The sequence below is a fragment of the Podarcis raffonei genome, chromosome 7 (assembly GCF_027172205.1).
Source record: "Podarcis raffonei isolate rPodRaf1 chromosome 7, rPodRaf1.pri, whole genome shotgun sequence".
In the NCBI taxonomy this organism is placed as follows: Eukaryota; Metazoa; Chordata; class Lepidosauria; order Squamata; family Lacertidae; genus Podarcis; species Podarcis raffonei.
The window spans coordinates 65,228,936-65,245,670 of NC_070608.1; the positions used below are offsets into that span (position 1 = coordinate 65,228,936).

Consider the following 16,735-nt stretch of genomic DNA (forward strand, 5'->3'; position numbering starts at 1 on the left):
GGCTATAAATCTTTTAATAAATAAGTTATAAATAACTTGCAATGTAATTTGACCTCCTCAAGGCTGTGCATGTGGCAAAGGATTTATGTTGCTCCAAAGAAATATTTATTCAGGAAAAACAACAACATAAATCTACTCATATTAAGGGAGTAAGAAGGAAAAAAAGGATTTCAGCTAACACTTGAACTTTGACCTAAATATTAAAATATAATAATTAATAAGCATATTTAAAATTTGACCAAAAAAACCTATATTCTGAGGAAACCTGCCCATAAAATCCTGAAACATCTCTAAAGGCCTGCTAATGTTTTGCAGTGATGTAAAAAAATAATATTCACATGGCTGTTTTGACTGTTTGGCTTTGTGTTTGTTGTTTTCTTTCTCTTTTGGCCTTTTATTGATAATTTTTGGAGGGTGGATGGGGGGCTGTTCTTTCAAACACACGTCTATCTTTGACCTTTTCAAATCCTTTGTGAGTTGTTTTTTTTGTGGGCCTTCTGTGAGGCAGTGGAGATACAACAGTAATTATTAAACTCTGGCTTTCATCTGTCAGTTTCACCTGCTTTTCTATGATCTATTGATTGGCAACATCACTTTAAAAACTTTAGTGGTCATTAACATCTTTCTCTTGTCACAGAGGGCAATTTTTATAGCCTTATTGATTTAGTTTTCTAACTCATATGGTTAAAATCCTCTCAAAATGTGAAAGTACGAATTATACAATATTGCACTTCAATGTGAAATGCATGTGCTTAGTTCATCTGGGGATTATGTGCTCAGAATAAAAGAATCGGATCAGGAAAAAATAGCCTGAACGTGTCTTATTTCCCCATTTTTCTTTTTTTAAAAAAACTCCCTTAAGCCATATTATTTTCTCTCTGCTTTGGGAGTTCTAGAAGAAAAATATATACAGTAACAGCAACTTCAAAATGGCCCATTTATAGCAGAGTCAGTTTTAACAAGTATTGATGTAAGCGCTGATTTTGGACATTATCCTGGTTTGCATATTTCTCTGTCTCCAACCAATCCAGAAACCATCAGACACTGACAAATCTGTTTGACTCCAACTAATAGTACCATCTATGAAGTTCTTCTTCCATCTGTTTGTAGATTCAGGGTATTGGTTTCTTACTGAGGATACCATTGACACTAGGAGAAAAGCATAGCGAGATCAGCATTATCAACCTTACCTGCTTTTCATCTTGTATATGCTAACAAAGACACTTGTGGCAATAGTCTTGGTCCTGTTTAAAAAGAAGAGAATTTCCTGTGCCGTTTTTTCATGCTGCACTATAATCTGCTTAAAGCACAAACTTTCTTTTTTTTTAATTATACTTTTCAGGCTTATACATTTCACTAATTTTACAATCATTTTAACATTTCAAAACTTGACGTCCTTCCCCCTCTTTCTGTGGTTCCTTAAATTTATTTTTAATACTTTCTGCATATCCAGATTAACTTAGTTTGCTCATTTATTCATCTAATTTAAATATGTACTCTTATCGAACAGCAGGTTATTACAATAATCCTGCTAATGTTCTTATCTGTTTACGGTTTATCTGTAAATATTCAATAAACCATTTCCATTCTCGTGTGCAACCTTTGCTACATTATGCCTGCAGCCTTAGGTTAGAACCTCAGCAAACGTGATCCTAACACAGGTTTGCTGGCTGACCTTAACTTGGAGGCACTGGGAGGGAAGCAATCAACCCTTTTTACAGTGGTACCTCGGGTTAAGTACTTAATTCGTTTCGGAGGTCTGTTCTTAACCTGAAACTGTTCTTAACCTAAAGCACCACTTTAGCTAATGGGGTCTCCTGCTGCCCCCGCGCCGCCAGAGCACGATTTCTGTTCTCATCCTGAAGCAAAGTTCTTAACCCGAGGTAATATTTCTGGGTTAGCGGAGTCTGTAACCTGAAGCGAATGTAACCTGAAGCATATGTAACCCGAGGTACCACTGTATACACTAGCTTCTTTCAGGGAAAGCTGCTGTTGGGTAGAGAGAAATATAAGAGCCCCCTTCACACTAATCCATTGTACCCTGCACCCACCCTAACCCCCAACCCCCAAATTTGTATTACCAGCTAGATTTGGGATTTTACACCTTATAGAAATGTCACTTGGAATTGCACATTCCACACGTAACGATGGAATTTTTATTTATTTATTTCCCTCTCCAGAGTTTGGCAATCTCCAAGCAGTTGATGCGAAGCATGGAAAAGGAGAAGCTCCATGAAGTTAACTCCCAAGAGTGCGAATGTCTCAAAGGGAGATGGCTGTCCGATGAGTGCATGAACGCCATAATGAGCTTCTTTCAGAATTCCAAGCTCTGATCTCTTGCCAACTGTGCAGAAAGAAATGTCTGTAGAATAGTTCCGTTCCTCTTACCAGAAGACTAAATTTCATTCAACGAATCCTTTGAATACATATCCACGTTGTGCCTTAACAGGGACGAGCGTAATCCGTTTAACGTGCAGGTGGCACCTTCATTCCCAACGTTGTCAAGCTTCTCATTTTTTGGAATTTCCGTCTTTTGTATTTGGACATGAATTTGTGGTGCCAGAAACATCGTATTCCTCCCTCTGGGCACTCAGGTGGGAAAGCGCTCACTGCTTTGCATGCGGAGCGGATTTCTTTGAACACGACGATGACTGTTTGTCTTCCGAAAGGGGTCACTGATTCAATGTCCCCAAACTTTTTAAGCTCTTGAATAACTGACTGTCTGTCATAGTGGGCCGACATGCTATTTGGTGTCCATCTGTTGCGGGGGGGGGGGGGAGAGAACGTAACATTCGTGTTAGCGGAAAATTTGAATTAAAACATTTACTTACAAATACTTTGGAACCTTATAACAGTTCTGTGCGTTTTGCTATGTTATGTGACACTCGCTCAATGTCGTGGGTTAATACAGTCCTTTTGCAAACCGCAGCAGGCATTTGTGTCCCATCTTTGGTCTTTAAATTTAATTCCAGGACAAATAGAAACATCTCTCACTGTTAAAGCTGGGAAAATAAGGCTTTGGTTGTTTTAAACAACGAAAGCCAATGGGAAATGTGTGTGTGTAAGTGTGTGGGGGGGGGAGACGGAGGAGAAGAGGAAGAGGGAAAAGGTTTAGGTGTAGAGTTTTATTCTGTAAACACTCCTGGTTCGCATTGCAGGAGTTGCAACTTGTTCAGCAGATATTAGGGCCAAGATGATGAAGACTGGCTTTTATTTTGCAGTTGGGTGGGGGGAAACCTAGCACAGGGATAAGCAAAACCATTTTTCTGCTCACAGACCTGCCATACTACATACGACACAACAGAGAAATATCCAAGTCGGCGTTTCTCCAGCAGTTTTTGGACAACAGTTCCCATCATCCCTGACCACTGGTCCTGTTAGCTAGGGATGATGAGAGTTGTAGTCCAGAAACAGCTGGAGACCCAAGTTTGGGAATCCCTGATACAAGCGGAAGGCACAATTGGATTGGCTTAGAACTGGGATGGGAGAACCTGTGGTCCTCCAGTTGTTGCCGGACTACAGCTCCAATCATCCCTGACATTTGCCATTCTGCCTAGGGCTGATGGGAGTTTACCCACATCTCTTAGTGTAGCAGGCTTCCCCCCACCCCTTGGCTTAGAACAGATGCTTAGATCCACATGTGCTGTTAGCCATTCCATTGGATACAACGCCCCACTCGTAAAACTACATTTCAGTTGAGACCAATTGTTCTTTTTGTGTAACGAGAAAAAAAATACCCTAGAGTGTGGTAGTTGGGATATTATTTTGTTCCACAACTTTCAGTGTTTTGACAAGTATAAATTGCACACAGTGTTCTGCTCCAGAGAGAACATTGCATAAGAAAGTGTGACCTGATTTTTTCCTGGCCATTTGTTTTAACTTTTCATATTTTGGAGTCTCACATTTTCACAGGTAGAGATACTTTTCAGAGTTTTAACAAAAGGCATTTTAACTATCTGCCAGACAGGTATCTTCAGTGGCTGAAGTATAAGTTTTTCATACCCTGTGACTGGGCCAAATCCTAAATTTATAGCAGAAGAACTTAAGAGACAGTAAGTTCCCCTCAGGAACAAGAGCATCTACTACAGAAATAACCCAAATATTAGAAGCAAGCCAGAATAAGCTGAGTTCCTGATCCTTATTTCTTGGTTGGGAGGAAGCAGAGGAAAATATGCTAATAGCATTCGCCCCTGATTCTTTGAAAGGTGGTGTGAAAACAATGGATAAAACACATTTTTTCTGTAAGAAAGGATTATTGTGGCATTGCCAAGTTTTTACTGACCCTGTTCATGCGCCTTTTACAACAGCTTGATATACAAATAAAGATATGTGAACAAGTAAAGCTTTTTCTGGTGTAGAGAGAGACCAGGTGAAACTTTTCCTAAATATTTTCATAACTGGAAAGGCTCTGCTTTGTCAAATTTCTGTGAGTTTAAAGTGCTAGTAGGAGCAGAACCGGTAACAAGACCAATATGGGACAAAAAAATGAACAGATTTGTAATGTAAAAAGAAGAAAAATAAGTAAGTGCTTCTCTCTGTCTCTGTTGTTTTCCTTAAATGAACAAATCAGATAGTGGTATCAGTGAAGAAGCATCTCTCCGATATTTTTTTGTCTGTGGACTCAGTACTGAAATTATTTTCTGCAACTGCACACAGACTTTTGCTGCAACTCTTGCCTCCTCCTGTCGCTTTAAGATTGCCCATTGTCTCTCATCCTCCATCATGCCCAGGCAGAAAGGTCATGTTGTTCCTGCCAACATCCCAAAGCACACACAGAAGGAAAGGTTGCTGTTGAAGCACTTGGACCACAACTTCATCTCTCAATTTCCCAAAGGTGTTACGATTCCTTCCCTGAAATATGTGGCCATCATCGGATTGGCTGGATTTAGAAACCTGTCACTCAAAGCCACCTGGGCACAAGAGGCCTTAAATATCAATAGGGTCCCCGTAACAGTTGTCCCTCTTGAGCCCCTCATCTGGCGATGATGCCAGAAGCTGCCAGTGCCCGAGGCAACTATTGAGAGTTAGGTGTGTTCTGTTATGTGTTGCCTAGTGCAATACCTTTTGATCTGCACGCATGCGATTTCTTCTCCTTTCCCTATTGCATGTGCTCCTTAGAATAAGCTGCTCAATTGGATTTATGGGTCGCATTGGTTTTGGGACACACTCAAGGGCTGGAAGCCCTCTCTTGTTTGGACAATGCTACTAGTTGTTAAAGGGACGTGGGTGGCGCTGTGGGTTAAACCACTGAGCCTTGGGCTTGCTGATCAGAAGGTCGGCAGTTTGAATCCCTGCAACAGAGTGAGCTCCCGTTGCACGGTCCCTGCTCCTGCCCACCTAGCAGTTCGAAAGCACGAAGTGCAAGTAGATAAATAGGTACCACTCCGGCGGGAAGGTAAACAGCGTTTCCGTGCGCTGCTCTGGTTCGCCAGAAGCGGCTTAGTCATGCTGGGCACATGACCCAGAAGCTGTCTGCGGACAAATGCTGGCTCCCTCGGCCAATAAAGCGAGATGAGTGCCCCAACCCCAGAGTCATCCGCGACTGGACCTAATGGTCAGGGGTCCCTTTACCCTTTATTAGTTGTTAAATTGCCTGGGAGAGCAGGAGGAGAGAGAGGCTGAAGTTGTACAAGAGATTTGGAATTCCGCTGGCTGTTCCTCCTCCTCCCAGGGCAACCACCATACGGCAGTGGGAATCCAACCCCCCTTGCCCTCAGTGACACATATGCCGGAGGCAACGTCGAGAGAAAAACGGATCAGGGCAACTACTGCTATGGGCCTGTCCTTCAGGGATGGCACTGGAGCATGTGACACCATTTGCCACAAACCCTAGTTTATGATTGTGGCACCAACCACCACAAACCCTAGCTTATTTTTCTTACTTATTTCTAGCTGGAGATCAAGCTGCAGATAGAGAAGCTGGTCAAGAAGGGAATGGGGCTAGATTTGACTCCCTTACTCTTTCCTTGCTAAATAGCTGATCAGCAGTCTTGTCTTTTTTAAAAAGGGTTTGTGCTTTCCATTGCATTAGTGCAACAGTGTTCATTTTCAGGTGTGATCCTACTGACATGCAAATGCTTGGAGAAATTCCTTGTCTTTATGTCCCAACCATTAACAAATCGGAACTCCATCGCCTTGTTGCGTATGTCTTCCAGACAGTTAAAGCCATAAACACCTCTTGGTATACTGATAGATGTTATGTGTTTATAAACCCTGTATCAACATAGCCTTTGGTCACTGGAGAAGAAGCAAAATGAGAATGAACTGTGTCCATATAGCAAAATAATCCTGGAATAACTTCATTGTTCTGTTCCAAGGGGGAAGCGGGCAGTGGTGATACAGTCACCTTTCCATTGCAGTCTCGGCATCAGGAGATCTGGTGGCAGGGAAACCTTTCTGTTTATGCAATGTGATGGGCTTTCTAGCTAGAAACTGAGTGTGCACCTATATTATTAGAGATTTGGGGTGGGGAACATTTCCCCCACAAAAAGAAAGTAGAGGATACAAGTATCCCTAAACAAAAAAGAAGTTATACAATAGATGCATTCAAAAAGAAAAAAGAAACACTTTTGTATAATATCCTACCTTGCAATTATGGTTGCCAGTGGAGCATCATGTCTGTACACCCCAAAGGCTTTATGTTCCTTGGCAATCTTGTTGGAAAGAAATCTTTTTGTTAGGGGCATGTGATCTGGCTCTGGTGAACAGTATACTCCTTGCAGTAGGTCGCTAGCTGTTTCGAACGTGTCAAAGTAGGAGACCTTGTAACCTGAAGAGGGGTGGAAAACAAGAATGGTTTATTGCTTTAAGTATACAGTATTAGAATGGGGTTTGTTGCATTTTTATTTTATTTTATTTTACTTCTCCTGCTGCTGTACCTTTAACAGCAACTAACTTCATCTGATCAGGGAGAATGGTCTCTGAACCCCCAGACCTACCAGCAGATTACATGGTGTTGGGAGATACCAGAGGTTGATCTTCTGGTCCAGCATTTTATCTTCCAGCCAGCTCCTGACTGGCAACAGTGGATGTAGACATTGAATAGAAGGACCTCTTTGCAGAAGTTCATTTTGATCATTTTGGCTTCCCATAGATTGTCCCCATGCAAGATTTATCAAATGACAGAGGTGACCTTCCAACGATAGTGCGGGCAGAAGAAGGTCTCCCATACATCCTTGCCTCCCTACAGATCAGACTGGATATAGGGCTAGCTCCCAAAATACTCGGGCACAACCATCTTTGTCATTAGTTGCAACAGTGCACTAGCCAGCCGTTCCATAATCAGATATTTCTTCAGGAGCACCATGTTCCTGGCACTCCCCAGTTATCCACAGGTCTGTGCTGGAGGACTTTAACATTCACGCTGGGGCTCCCTTGTCAGGAGTGGCTTCATGTCAGCCATGACAACCATGGGTCTGTCCCAAGTAATTTTTGGCCCTACCCATGCTGCAGGGCACACTCTGGACTTGGTTTTCCTCGCTGGCTTGGACAGTGGTGGTCTTACGAGTGGAGGAACTTTCTATAGTTCTTTTGTCATGGTCAGATCACACTACCTGGTGGGGTTTACACTTGCTAGAACTCAGAGCCTCTGCAGTGGTGGGGGACTGATTAAGATGATCCACTCCAGGAGACTGAGGGATCCAGATGGCTTCCTGATTGCTCATGGGGAGTTTCCTGTTGCCTCGGCAGGTGATTCTGTTGAAGCCCTAGAGGCTCTCCGGAATGGAGAAGTGACTGTGGCCAGGCATGGCCAAACTTGGCCCTTCAGATGTTTTGGGACTACAACTCCCATCATCCCTAGCTAACAGGACCAGTGGTCAGGGGTGATGGGAACTGTAGTTCTAAAAACATCTGGAGGGCCAAGTTTGGCTATGCCTGACTGTGACTATGGACACTATCTCTCCTGAGCATCCCCTCTCATGAAGTGGTTCCTGGTTCTGTGGGGAACTGAGGACAATGAAACGCATGAGACAGCAACTAAAGTGATGTTGGTGGAAAACTTTGGAGTCTGGCCAAATACAGGCCAGAGTCTCTTTGAATACCCATTCCATGGCAGTGTAGGCAGTGAAAACATCTTTTTTGTGTGTGTGTCCATTGCATAAGTAAGGCGTTGTCCAGCGGAGCTGTTTCAAGTGGTCAGGAGTCTTTTACACTCTGGCCCACATTAGGAGAATTTAGGCTTCCTCAACCTCGGCCCTCCAGATGTTTTTGGCCTACAACTCCCATGATCCCTAGCTAGCAGGACCAGTGGTGAGGGATGATGGGAATTGTAGTCTCAAAACATCTGGAGGGCCGATGTTGTGGAAGCCTGATTTAGACTACTCAACTGCCCACTGTGAACAATTTGCTCAGCACTATGCTTGCAAACTAAGGGACGCGGGTGGCGCTGTGGGTAAATCCTCAGCGCCTAGAACTTGCCAATCGCATGGTCGGCGGTTCGAATCCCCGCGGCGGGGTGCGCTCCCGTCATTCGGTCCCAGCGCCTGCCAACCTAGCAGTTCGAAAGCACCCCCGGGTGCAAGTAGATAAATAGGGACCGCTTACCAGCGGGAAGGTAAACAGCGTTTCCGTGTGCTGCGCTGGCTCACCAGATGCAGCTTGTCACGCTGGTCACGTGACCCGGCAGTGTCTGTGAGATGAGCACACAACCCTAGAGTCCGTCAAGACTGGCCCGTACGGGCAGGGGTACCTTTACCTTTTTATGCTTGCAAAATTGATTGGATCTGTACTGACTTGGACGCTATAGTTGATAGCCTGCATTTGACCCTTCCTTATGGCCCACAAAGCAGATGATGAATTCAAATGGAACTGTTTTCCACCTCATTCATGGAGTTCTTTTGTCTTCCATTGCACAACTGCACTGAACTGTGGCAGTAGGTTTGTGCAGGCTCACTGCTTTGCAGTAAAATTCTGTTTCATTGTAAGTTGTCATTAAATTGTATGGTTTTGTATTTTTAAACTGTTTTAAATTTTAAAGACCACCTATTATAAATGTGAAAGAAGCATCTAGCACTGTTATTGGGTAAAATGACTTACAGTTGACTCTTATGGAAATTTACCCAAAAATAAGCCTTATTGATTTCAGTGGCACTTACTCCCAGGGAAGTGTATATAGGATTAGAAGCAAAAATAGACAAGACCATTGTCTTAGGGTAGCAAAATGCTTATAAGGATGCGATAGTACTTTTAGAGGTGGTACATATTTTATATTGGGGAGGGATGGGAAGGCAATATATCTTTTAACTTAACAAATATCATAATGGGGGAGGAATTATCATGGGAAGCTATCATGAACATTGTTTAAATCAAAGCTGCACAGCTTGAATGCTTCTTGTTATTTGTTTTTCTGTCCAGGAATATGCGAGATTTCGTTTTCAATCTCTTTTCATCCCCCCCCCTTCTGTATTTTACCTCTTAAAGTCTCCAACAAATTAAACATGCCTGACTCCCAAAATAATGAATTGATTTTTTTCCAGATGGACAGTGTTGAAGTTTTCTTTATCTAGGGAGGATTAATTTTATTGAAATACAATCCTTTCTTTATCCCACTTCAGACACTTCTTTAATCTTCTGCAAAGTACTATTAAAGCCATTTCTGGCCTTCATTATCCTCTGCGTTGTGAAAGAGCAGACACACCGTTTCAGGCTGTAGCTGCTAAGAAATTGTGACTCAAGGCGTTCATTTTCTGAACCAGCCACATAATTGCTATATTAATATGTGGAAATATGGTTTAATAATATTTGCCTGTGGCATGCATCCCCTTCAACCTAAAGGTCTCGTATTTAGGTAATAAATATTGTTTAGTTCCAAGCTTCCTACCAGCATAGCTGTACCTTTCCTGTCCAAAGGCTATTTAAACACTGTCAATCTCTGTTCCCATTTTAGTAATGCTGACAGTTATATATCTCCAAGTTTTCATTTCAGAAAATATTTTCATATTCCTCTTCTTTAAACCCACTCCTTAACCTTTTCCCTTAAAAACAGCCTGGTGTGCGGACATTAGGACCAGCAACTCTTATTTCCAGTGAAGCAAAATATAGTCTGCACGTACTTTTTTCCTGGTCTTCATAAGCACACCGAAGAAGCAGCTCTCTCAGAGGGTCTTGCAAATTGCCACAAAGTGCGGAAAGCTTTTGGAATACCTGACATATGTCTTCCTCCTTATCGCAGCTGCTTAATTTCTGATAAATGACCAGTGGTGGCAAGTTCAGCTTAGATCTTGTCACCCACCTGGTGCCTGAACCGAAACTTCTCTTGCTTGCTTTCTGGTTCGTGGGGAGTGGCGGCAAGTTCGGAAGAGAGGTCTTCACAGGCATATTTATTCCTCTTTTCTTGTTCAAAAAGGTTTGTTAGGAATGTAGCTACCACCCAGTGGAGCACAGCAAACATGTTTGTTTCTCTTTCTGTGCCAGAGGCTTTTTCCAGCCCTTGCTATGAATTCCAGACATCACAAGAGCAATGTGACATCACAAACAGAAGGACGGGGAGGAGTTGGGTGGAAGAAACTATGTTGTAGGAACATGCTTAATGTAGCTATTATTATTATTATTATTATTATTAAATTTATATACCGTCCTATACCCGCAGGTCTCAGGGCAGTTCACAGAATAAAATAAAAACTACCGTATTTTTCTGTGTATAAGACTAGGGTTGTTTTTTTACCAAAAAATTAGGTTTAAAATTGGGGCTTGTCTTATACACAGGTAGTGCTAGGGGTGTTTTCTTGGGGGCGTCTTATAGACGGAAAAATACAGTATAAAACCACAAAATACATAATCAAAATAAAAACAACAACAACCCTATAACACTCCCCCCTCCCCAAGAAAACCCTCACATTTTAAAAGGGCATAGGATGTCAATCAAATTAACCAAAGGCCTGGTTAAAAAGGAACGTTTTTGCCTGGCCCCTTAAGGTGTATAATGAAGGCACCAAGCGAACTTCCCAGGGGAGAGCATTCCACAGACGGGGAGCCACTGCCGAGAAGGCCCTGTTCTTGTGTTGCCACCCTCTGGACCTCTCGAGGAGGAGGCACACGAAGGAGGGCCTCAGAAGATGATCTCAGGGACCGGGCAGGTTCCTATGGAAAGAGGCGCTCCTTGAGGTATTGCGGTCATGAGCCGTTTAAGGATTTATAGGTCAAAACCAGCTACCATTCCCCCCACCCCATAATCGCTGTCAGCCAAATTTTGCTTTAGCTAGACAGAACAGTTGTTGTTTAACAAAATTTATATCATGGTTGGTTATAAGGAAATCTCTAAGCGGTGGCAGAACCACGCCATAACATTCAACACACATTTAAAGCACATCCCAAAGAATCCTGAGAACTATAATTTGTTAAGGGTGCTGGAAACTGTAGTTCCAAAATGGAGAAACAACGGTTCCCAGGATTTGGGGTGGGGAGTCATGCGGTTTAGATGTGCAGTGAACATGCTTTAAATGTATGGTGTGCATCTGCCAATAGATGGATGCCCTACTCCTGTTCTAGAAGCATGGCTGTGTTGGGACAGCTTTGGTCAAACACTTTAAATGTGACCCTTCTTCTGTCACGTTTTCTGGGCCAATGTTCTTGCCATATTTCATTTCATTTCACTTTTGTCTTTCACTGTCCTGGTGCTTTTTTCCCCTCATGCTTTTTAAAATTATTATTAAATTTTACATATATAAACAGAAAGACAAGAATTCACAATAAGCCCAACCAAAACATAGCCACCCCTCACCACAATTCACGCAATATGAAAGTCATGAAATAAATAAGCTAGTTTGAGAAGGGATTATCTCCACTGAAATGGACTCATGGCATTCTTCCAACCTCTAGCAGCCACTGTCCCCAATGCTGTTAGTAAATAGCCAGTTAAGTGTTCATATAATAAATATTGATTATCTCCATCAAATATACTTAGCAAAGCTGTTTCTGGGGTCTCTGTGTGTGTTTACAGGCTTTCCCAGAATTTTAGCAACGTCCTGAAACACTTCTGTCCCAAAATCTTCCCACCCTATTACAATCCCACCACGTATGTGTTTATGAGCTATTAAATCCTGCATCTTCCCCAGGTGAGCTTACCCATTCTTGCAATTTTCACCAGTGTTAGGTGCCATTTTTGCACTATTTTCAAAAGCATTTCTTTTAGCCAAAGTGGTTTTGTAAGGCAATTTACCCCACATAGGAACTGAACATTCATCTGAGATACCCAGTTGGCTACCAATCTAATTCCCACAACCGTTTAAAGGTATTTTAAAATCCTGTGTCCAGTTTATCTAACAGACTGCGCAAAGCAGATATTAACCCCTTCTCTTGTTCACCTAGATTGAGACATACGTTTTCAAATGGTGTGAAATCCCTAGTGCCTTGTTGAAGAAGATGCTTTTGTCAGATAAATTTGCTGACTTTTGCTACCACATCAGTCCAGTCAGCATCCCTGGGAATTGGTTTAGCATTTATATAAAAGTCTTGAGGCTTGTCCAAATGGTTTTCTTTTATTGTTACGGTATGTCCTTTGAATAGAATTGTGATGTTCATATATCAGGAATAACAGGGAGATTACTCAGCATTAAGGTTTCCTTTCTATGCTTCCTGGCCTTCAAAATTGTTTTCAGTGTATTGTCCCGCACTTTTAAACTACTGTCAATTTCTTTTTGGATTAATTGACTGTGTTGTGGGTTGGATTGTTGCCATAAAGAATGCTCTGTCTGTACCCATTGTCTGTCTATTGGGTGATTTATACAGGATAGCAGATGCCAAAGTTGGTAAGCTTCATAGAATAATTTCAATAAGAGAATTCCCCAACCTCGATCCTTCAGTTTTCTATACCTTAGAACCTTGAAGGTCTATGACCTTCTACAGGAAAATACAAAAGTTTCCAGTCTAGCTTGCCAGAATTTGAAACAGTGGTAGGAATTTCTGTGGGAAATTTTTTTTAAAGGTTAGGTTTGCTTAGGCGCAACTATCGTTTTTGTCAGGGCAATTCTTTCAGACAGGGAGAAGACAATCAAGCAGTTCCAACATGACAGGTCTTTCAAACCATTTGCCCACACTTGGCCATAGTTGGTTATAAACTATTTGTTAGTGTTCCTAGTAACATATACTCCAAAGTATTTAAAAGTGGTGTGTACCAATGGGGCACCTAGCACTTTAGACACGTTCAGTTGGTCTTATGACTGTAACTTAACAAATCAAATTGAGTGTCTGGAATGCAGCCTTGTCCAGTTTTGTTGAATGGGTTTCAGCTGATGCGGCTGAAGGATATGGACAAGGTGTCTAGTCAGGTCTGTGCAACCACCAGTGTGTATGTAATGATTCTTCAACATCAGCTTCGTTGGACTGGTCATGTTGTTCGGATGCCTGATTATTGTCTTCCAAAGCAACTACTCTATTCCGAACTTAAAAATGGAAAGCATAATGCTGGTGGTCAACAAAAGAGGTTTAAAGACTCTCTCAAGGCAAATCTTTAAAAAATGTAGTATGAACACCAACAACTGGGAAACACTGGCCTGCAAGCGCTCCAACTGGAGAATAGCCTTTACCAAAGATATCATGGACTTTGAAGACGCTCAAACTCAGGATGAAAGGGAGAAACATGCTAAGAGGAAGGCGCATTTGGCAAACTCTTACCACGATCAACTCTCATCTGGAAACCTATGTCCCCACTGTGGAAGGACTGTGGGTCCAGAATTGGCCTCCACAGTCACTTACGGACTGTCAAAACTGTGTTCATGGAAGACAATCTTACTCAGCTACAAGTGATCGACAAAGAAGAAGAAAAGACCCAAGTCCCTTTTGGCTCATAAGAGCTGGCAGGGAAGGAGGGACTGCTAGTTAGTGGTAAATTCTTTTACAAGTGGTGGTAACACCACTCCCAAAGAAACCTACCCCTAACCCAGAAGGTCTTAACAATTAGTAGTAGCAAATATCTCCTTCATGGCAATAGCCTTGAGTAGTGGGTGACCAAGGCACTTTTGGATGAAACTGATATACTGGATCCATTACATTTGGGGTTGAGGCACTGATTGGACACAGAAATAGCTTTGGATGCTCTGTACATTGGGAGGGAAATGCTGTGTTTCTCCTTAATCACTCGGCAGCTTTCAATGCTACCAGCTATCACATTTTGGGAGGGTGAGTTGGAGGCACTGCTTTTCAGTACTTCTGTTCCTGCTTGAATGGTCACCTATGGAAGATGGTGCTTGGGGGAGGTTGTTCCAACACGGAATTTCACAGGGGTCAGCCAGTCAGTTGTAAACTTATCTAGAAGCTCTCCTGTGTTGGGTGATTAACAAACGATAGAAATAATTGCCTTCAGTTGGTTCTCATTCATACATACACACCTTCCTTGTCTTGAACTGCAATCTTTGGTTTATATTGGCCCACAAATGGATGCTGTGTGAATATGCGTTCTCCTCAAAGAAAGCTGGGGAGAAACCTTAAGCTCAGATAGAACCTATTCTGGGGAATTGACCAAGTTTAGCTTCAGTATTATATGAAATACGTAGTAGTAGGTCTAGCTAAACGGAGATGGCTATGTGATAGCACAAATCCAGCAGGTTACTTATACACAAAGAAATCTGATAATGGAGATGAAGGTGAGACAATAAATAGCCAGAGACTTCTGTCCAGTGCACTCATAGGAAGGTCTGTTTGATGTGGCATGTCTTTTTCTGTGAGAAAGTTGGAAATGGAGTGATTAACAGAGCAATGGGTGATAATACATTATGCCTGTGTCACTTCCTTATTTAAAATAGAAAACTTGCAGGACATAGATAATTTGAAAACTGGGGCAAACATTCCTTTTCCTTCCTTTTATAAGCTAGTATAAGACAATGGTTTTCTTCAATGGGAAAATAATACTTGTTGGATTATTAATCGTGAAGGACAGCCCCAGTGGAAAAATAAAGTAGAGCAAAGCTTTAAGTATATGAAAACGGGGCTTTCATGTGTAACTTTTATTTCATGAGTAATATTAGGACTGATCGCTATAATAGTAACAGAAAGTATAATATCTTGGGTCAAATCCATTAACAGTTCATAAAACACTCTAACATTTTAAATCATTACCTTTATTACTTGGAACAATTCCAGGTCATCCAATCTTCTTTTTTTTGTGTAGAAGTAGCTCAAAAATCCAAGTACAAAGTAGTTTTTAACAATCTAGGGATTATTATAATTTTGAGACATGCAGATGCTGTTTCACATCCAAAGAACTGATTATAGCATGGCTGCTTGCAAGTAACTCCCATTGCATAAATATATTTAAAGCCTAATCCTGACATCAGTTTATGAGAAGTTGCTGCAAGAGAAATAAATGGGCTTTATGAGTACTGTACAGGGAATACTGAAATCAATCCTACATTGTCCATGTATGTTTTTTGCCTAACTGGGGTATTGAAGGGGACTGGGGATTGGGGAAATGCTAGATCACACTAAAAATATGTTACTGGTTATATGGCATATACATCTCTTGGATAAGTTTGTTTTTCTGATCTTAAGAAACTAAACTTGGCAGCTTTTTACTGGCTGTGCTCCTGTGCATTTAACTGCAGACTGGCACATAAAAGTTTAATAGGCAACGCTTTTCCAGCCACAAAGATGGGAAGTGATGAACTTCACTTACTTCTTTTAGAGATGCAGAAGTAGGATCAGTAAAAATGTTAACAGCCCAATATGAAAGAGGCTTGCTGTAATTAATACCCAACCATGTTCTATTCATTCAGGGACACCATAAAGCAATGTAGAACACAATCATTTTCAGGAATATAGCCACTTAGGACCATTACCATAGTGAAATCATCTGTAAAGGTAAAGGTAAAGGTACCCCTGCCCGTACGGGCCAGTCTTGACAGACTCTAGGGTTGTGCGCCCATCTCACTCAAGAGGCCGGAGGCCAGCGCTGTCCGGAGACACTTCCGGGTCACGTGGCCAGCGTGACAAGCTGCATCTGGCGAGCCAGCGCAGCGCACGGAAACGCCGTTTACCTTCCCGCCAGTAAGTGGTCCCTATTTATCTACTTGCACCCGGGGGTGCTTTCGAACTGCTAGGTTGGCAGGCGCTGGGACCGAGCAGCGGGAGCGCACCCCGCCACGGGGATTCGAACCGCCGACCTTTCGATTGGCAAGCCCTAGGCGCTGAGGCTTTTACCCACAGCACCACCCGCGTCCCAGTACAGAAATCATCTGTACCACTTGGTTATTAAGCACTAGGTAACTGGGAGGTGAATGTGAAAACCGACTCCATTGAAGATCACTGTGACCTGAATTCATGCGAGGTGTGAAAGCTCTCAGTTCAGTGTATTATCTATGGTGCCTCATTTATATATTGAAGTCATTGTGGGGAGGTTCTGTTCATTAAAGATCATAAAATTGTAGAGTTGGAAGGGACCTGAGGGTTATCTAGTTCAACCCTAAAGCAACCATGGCTTGAAAACCTCCAAGGAAGGAGAATCTGCCCCCTCTCAGAGGAGTCCGTTTCACTGTTGAACAGATCTTACATTCAGAAAGCTTTTCCTGATGTTTAGTTGGAATCTCCTTGCTTGTAACTTGAAGCTGTTGATTTGGTAGGGCATCTCATTTTACGGAGTGAAACTTAATTTTTGCAAATTTCTGGTATCATCTGCAAATCTGATGGACATCCCCTCAATGCCTTCATCCAAGTTGTTTATAAAGATGTTGAACAAAAACGGGCCCAGGACAGAACCCTGTGGCATTCCACTTGTTGTTTTCCAGGATGATGACAAACCATTCGT

The 16,735-nt window shown here is 42.2% G+C and overlaps 2 protein-coding genes across 5 annotated transcripts in view; one reads left to right on the plus strand and one right to left on the minus strand.

The window, feature by feature from the left end:
- The window catches only part of LOC128417809 (enoyl-CoA delta isomerase 2-like), a 34,933-nt gene extending 32,005 nt beyond the window's left edge, over positions 1-2,928 (plus strand). For all 4 annotated transcript variants that reach the window (XM_053397000.1, XM_053396997.1, XM_053396998.1 and 1 more), the window contains exon 10: positions 2,181-2,928. In XM_053397000.1, the coding sequence (XP_053252975.1) occupies positions 2,181-2,333 (153 nt within the window). In that variant the 3' untranslated portion in view covers positions 2,334-2,928. The remainder of the gene's footprint in view (positions 1-2,180) is intronic.
- On the minus strand, positions 2,467-10,450 carry LOC128417813 (testis expressed protein 56-like). The gene is made up of 3 exons (XM_053397004.1): positions 10,053-10,450; positions 6,586-6,769; positions 2,467-2,758 (listed from the first exon to the last, which is right to left on the minus strand). Exons 1-3 carry the CDS (start codon positions 10,315-10,317, stop codon positions 2,467-2,469), a joined length of 741 nt encoding a protein of 246 aa, XP_053252979.1. The 5' UTR covers positions 10,318-10,450.
- Positions 10,451-16,735: the final 6,285 nt, after the last annotated feature.

What these genes read in the sequence shown, in the direction of transcription:
- LOC128417813 (XM_053397004.1), bottom strand. Translation starts at nt 10,317, where the DNA reads ATGCCTGTGAAGACCTCTCTTCCGAACTTGCCGCCACTCCCCACGAAC. An exon ending in TTATGAAGACCAGGAAAAAA is followed by an intron (nt 6,770 to 10,052) that starts GTACGTGCAGAC and finishes ACCCCTCTTCAG; the next exon opens with GTTACAAGGTCTCCTACTTT. An exon ending in CTGGCAACCATAATTGCAAG is followed by an intron (nt 2,759 to 6,585) that starts GTAGGATATTAT and finishes CCCCCGCAACAG; the next exon opens with ATGGACACCAAATAGCATGT.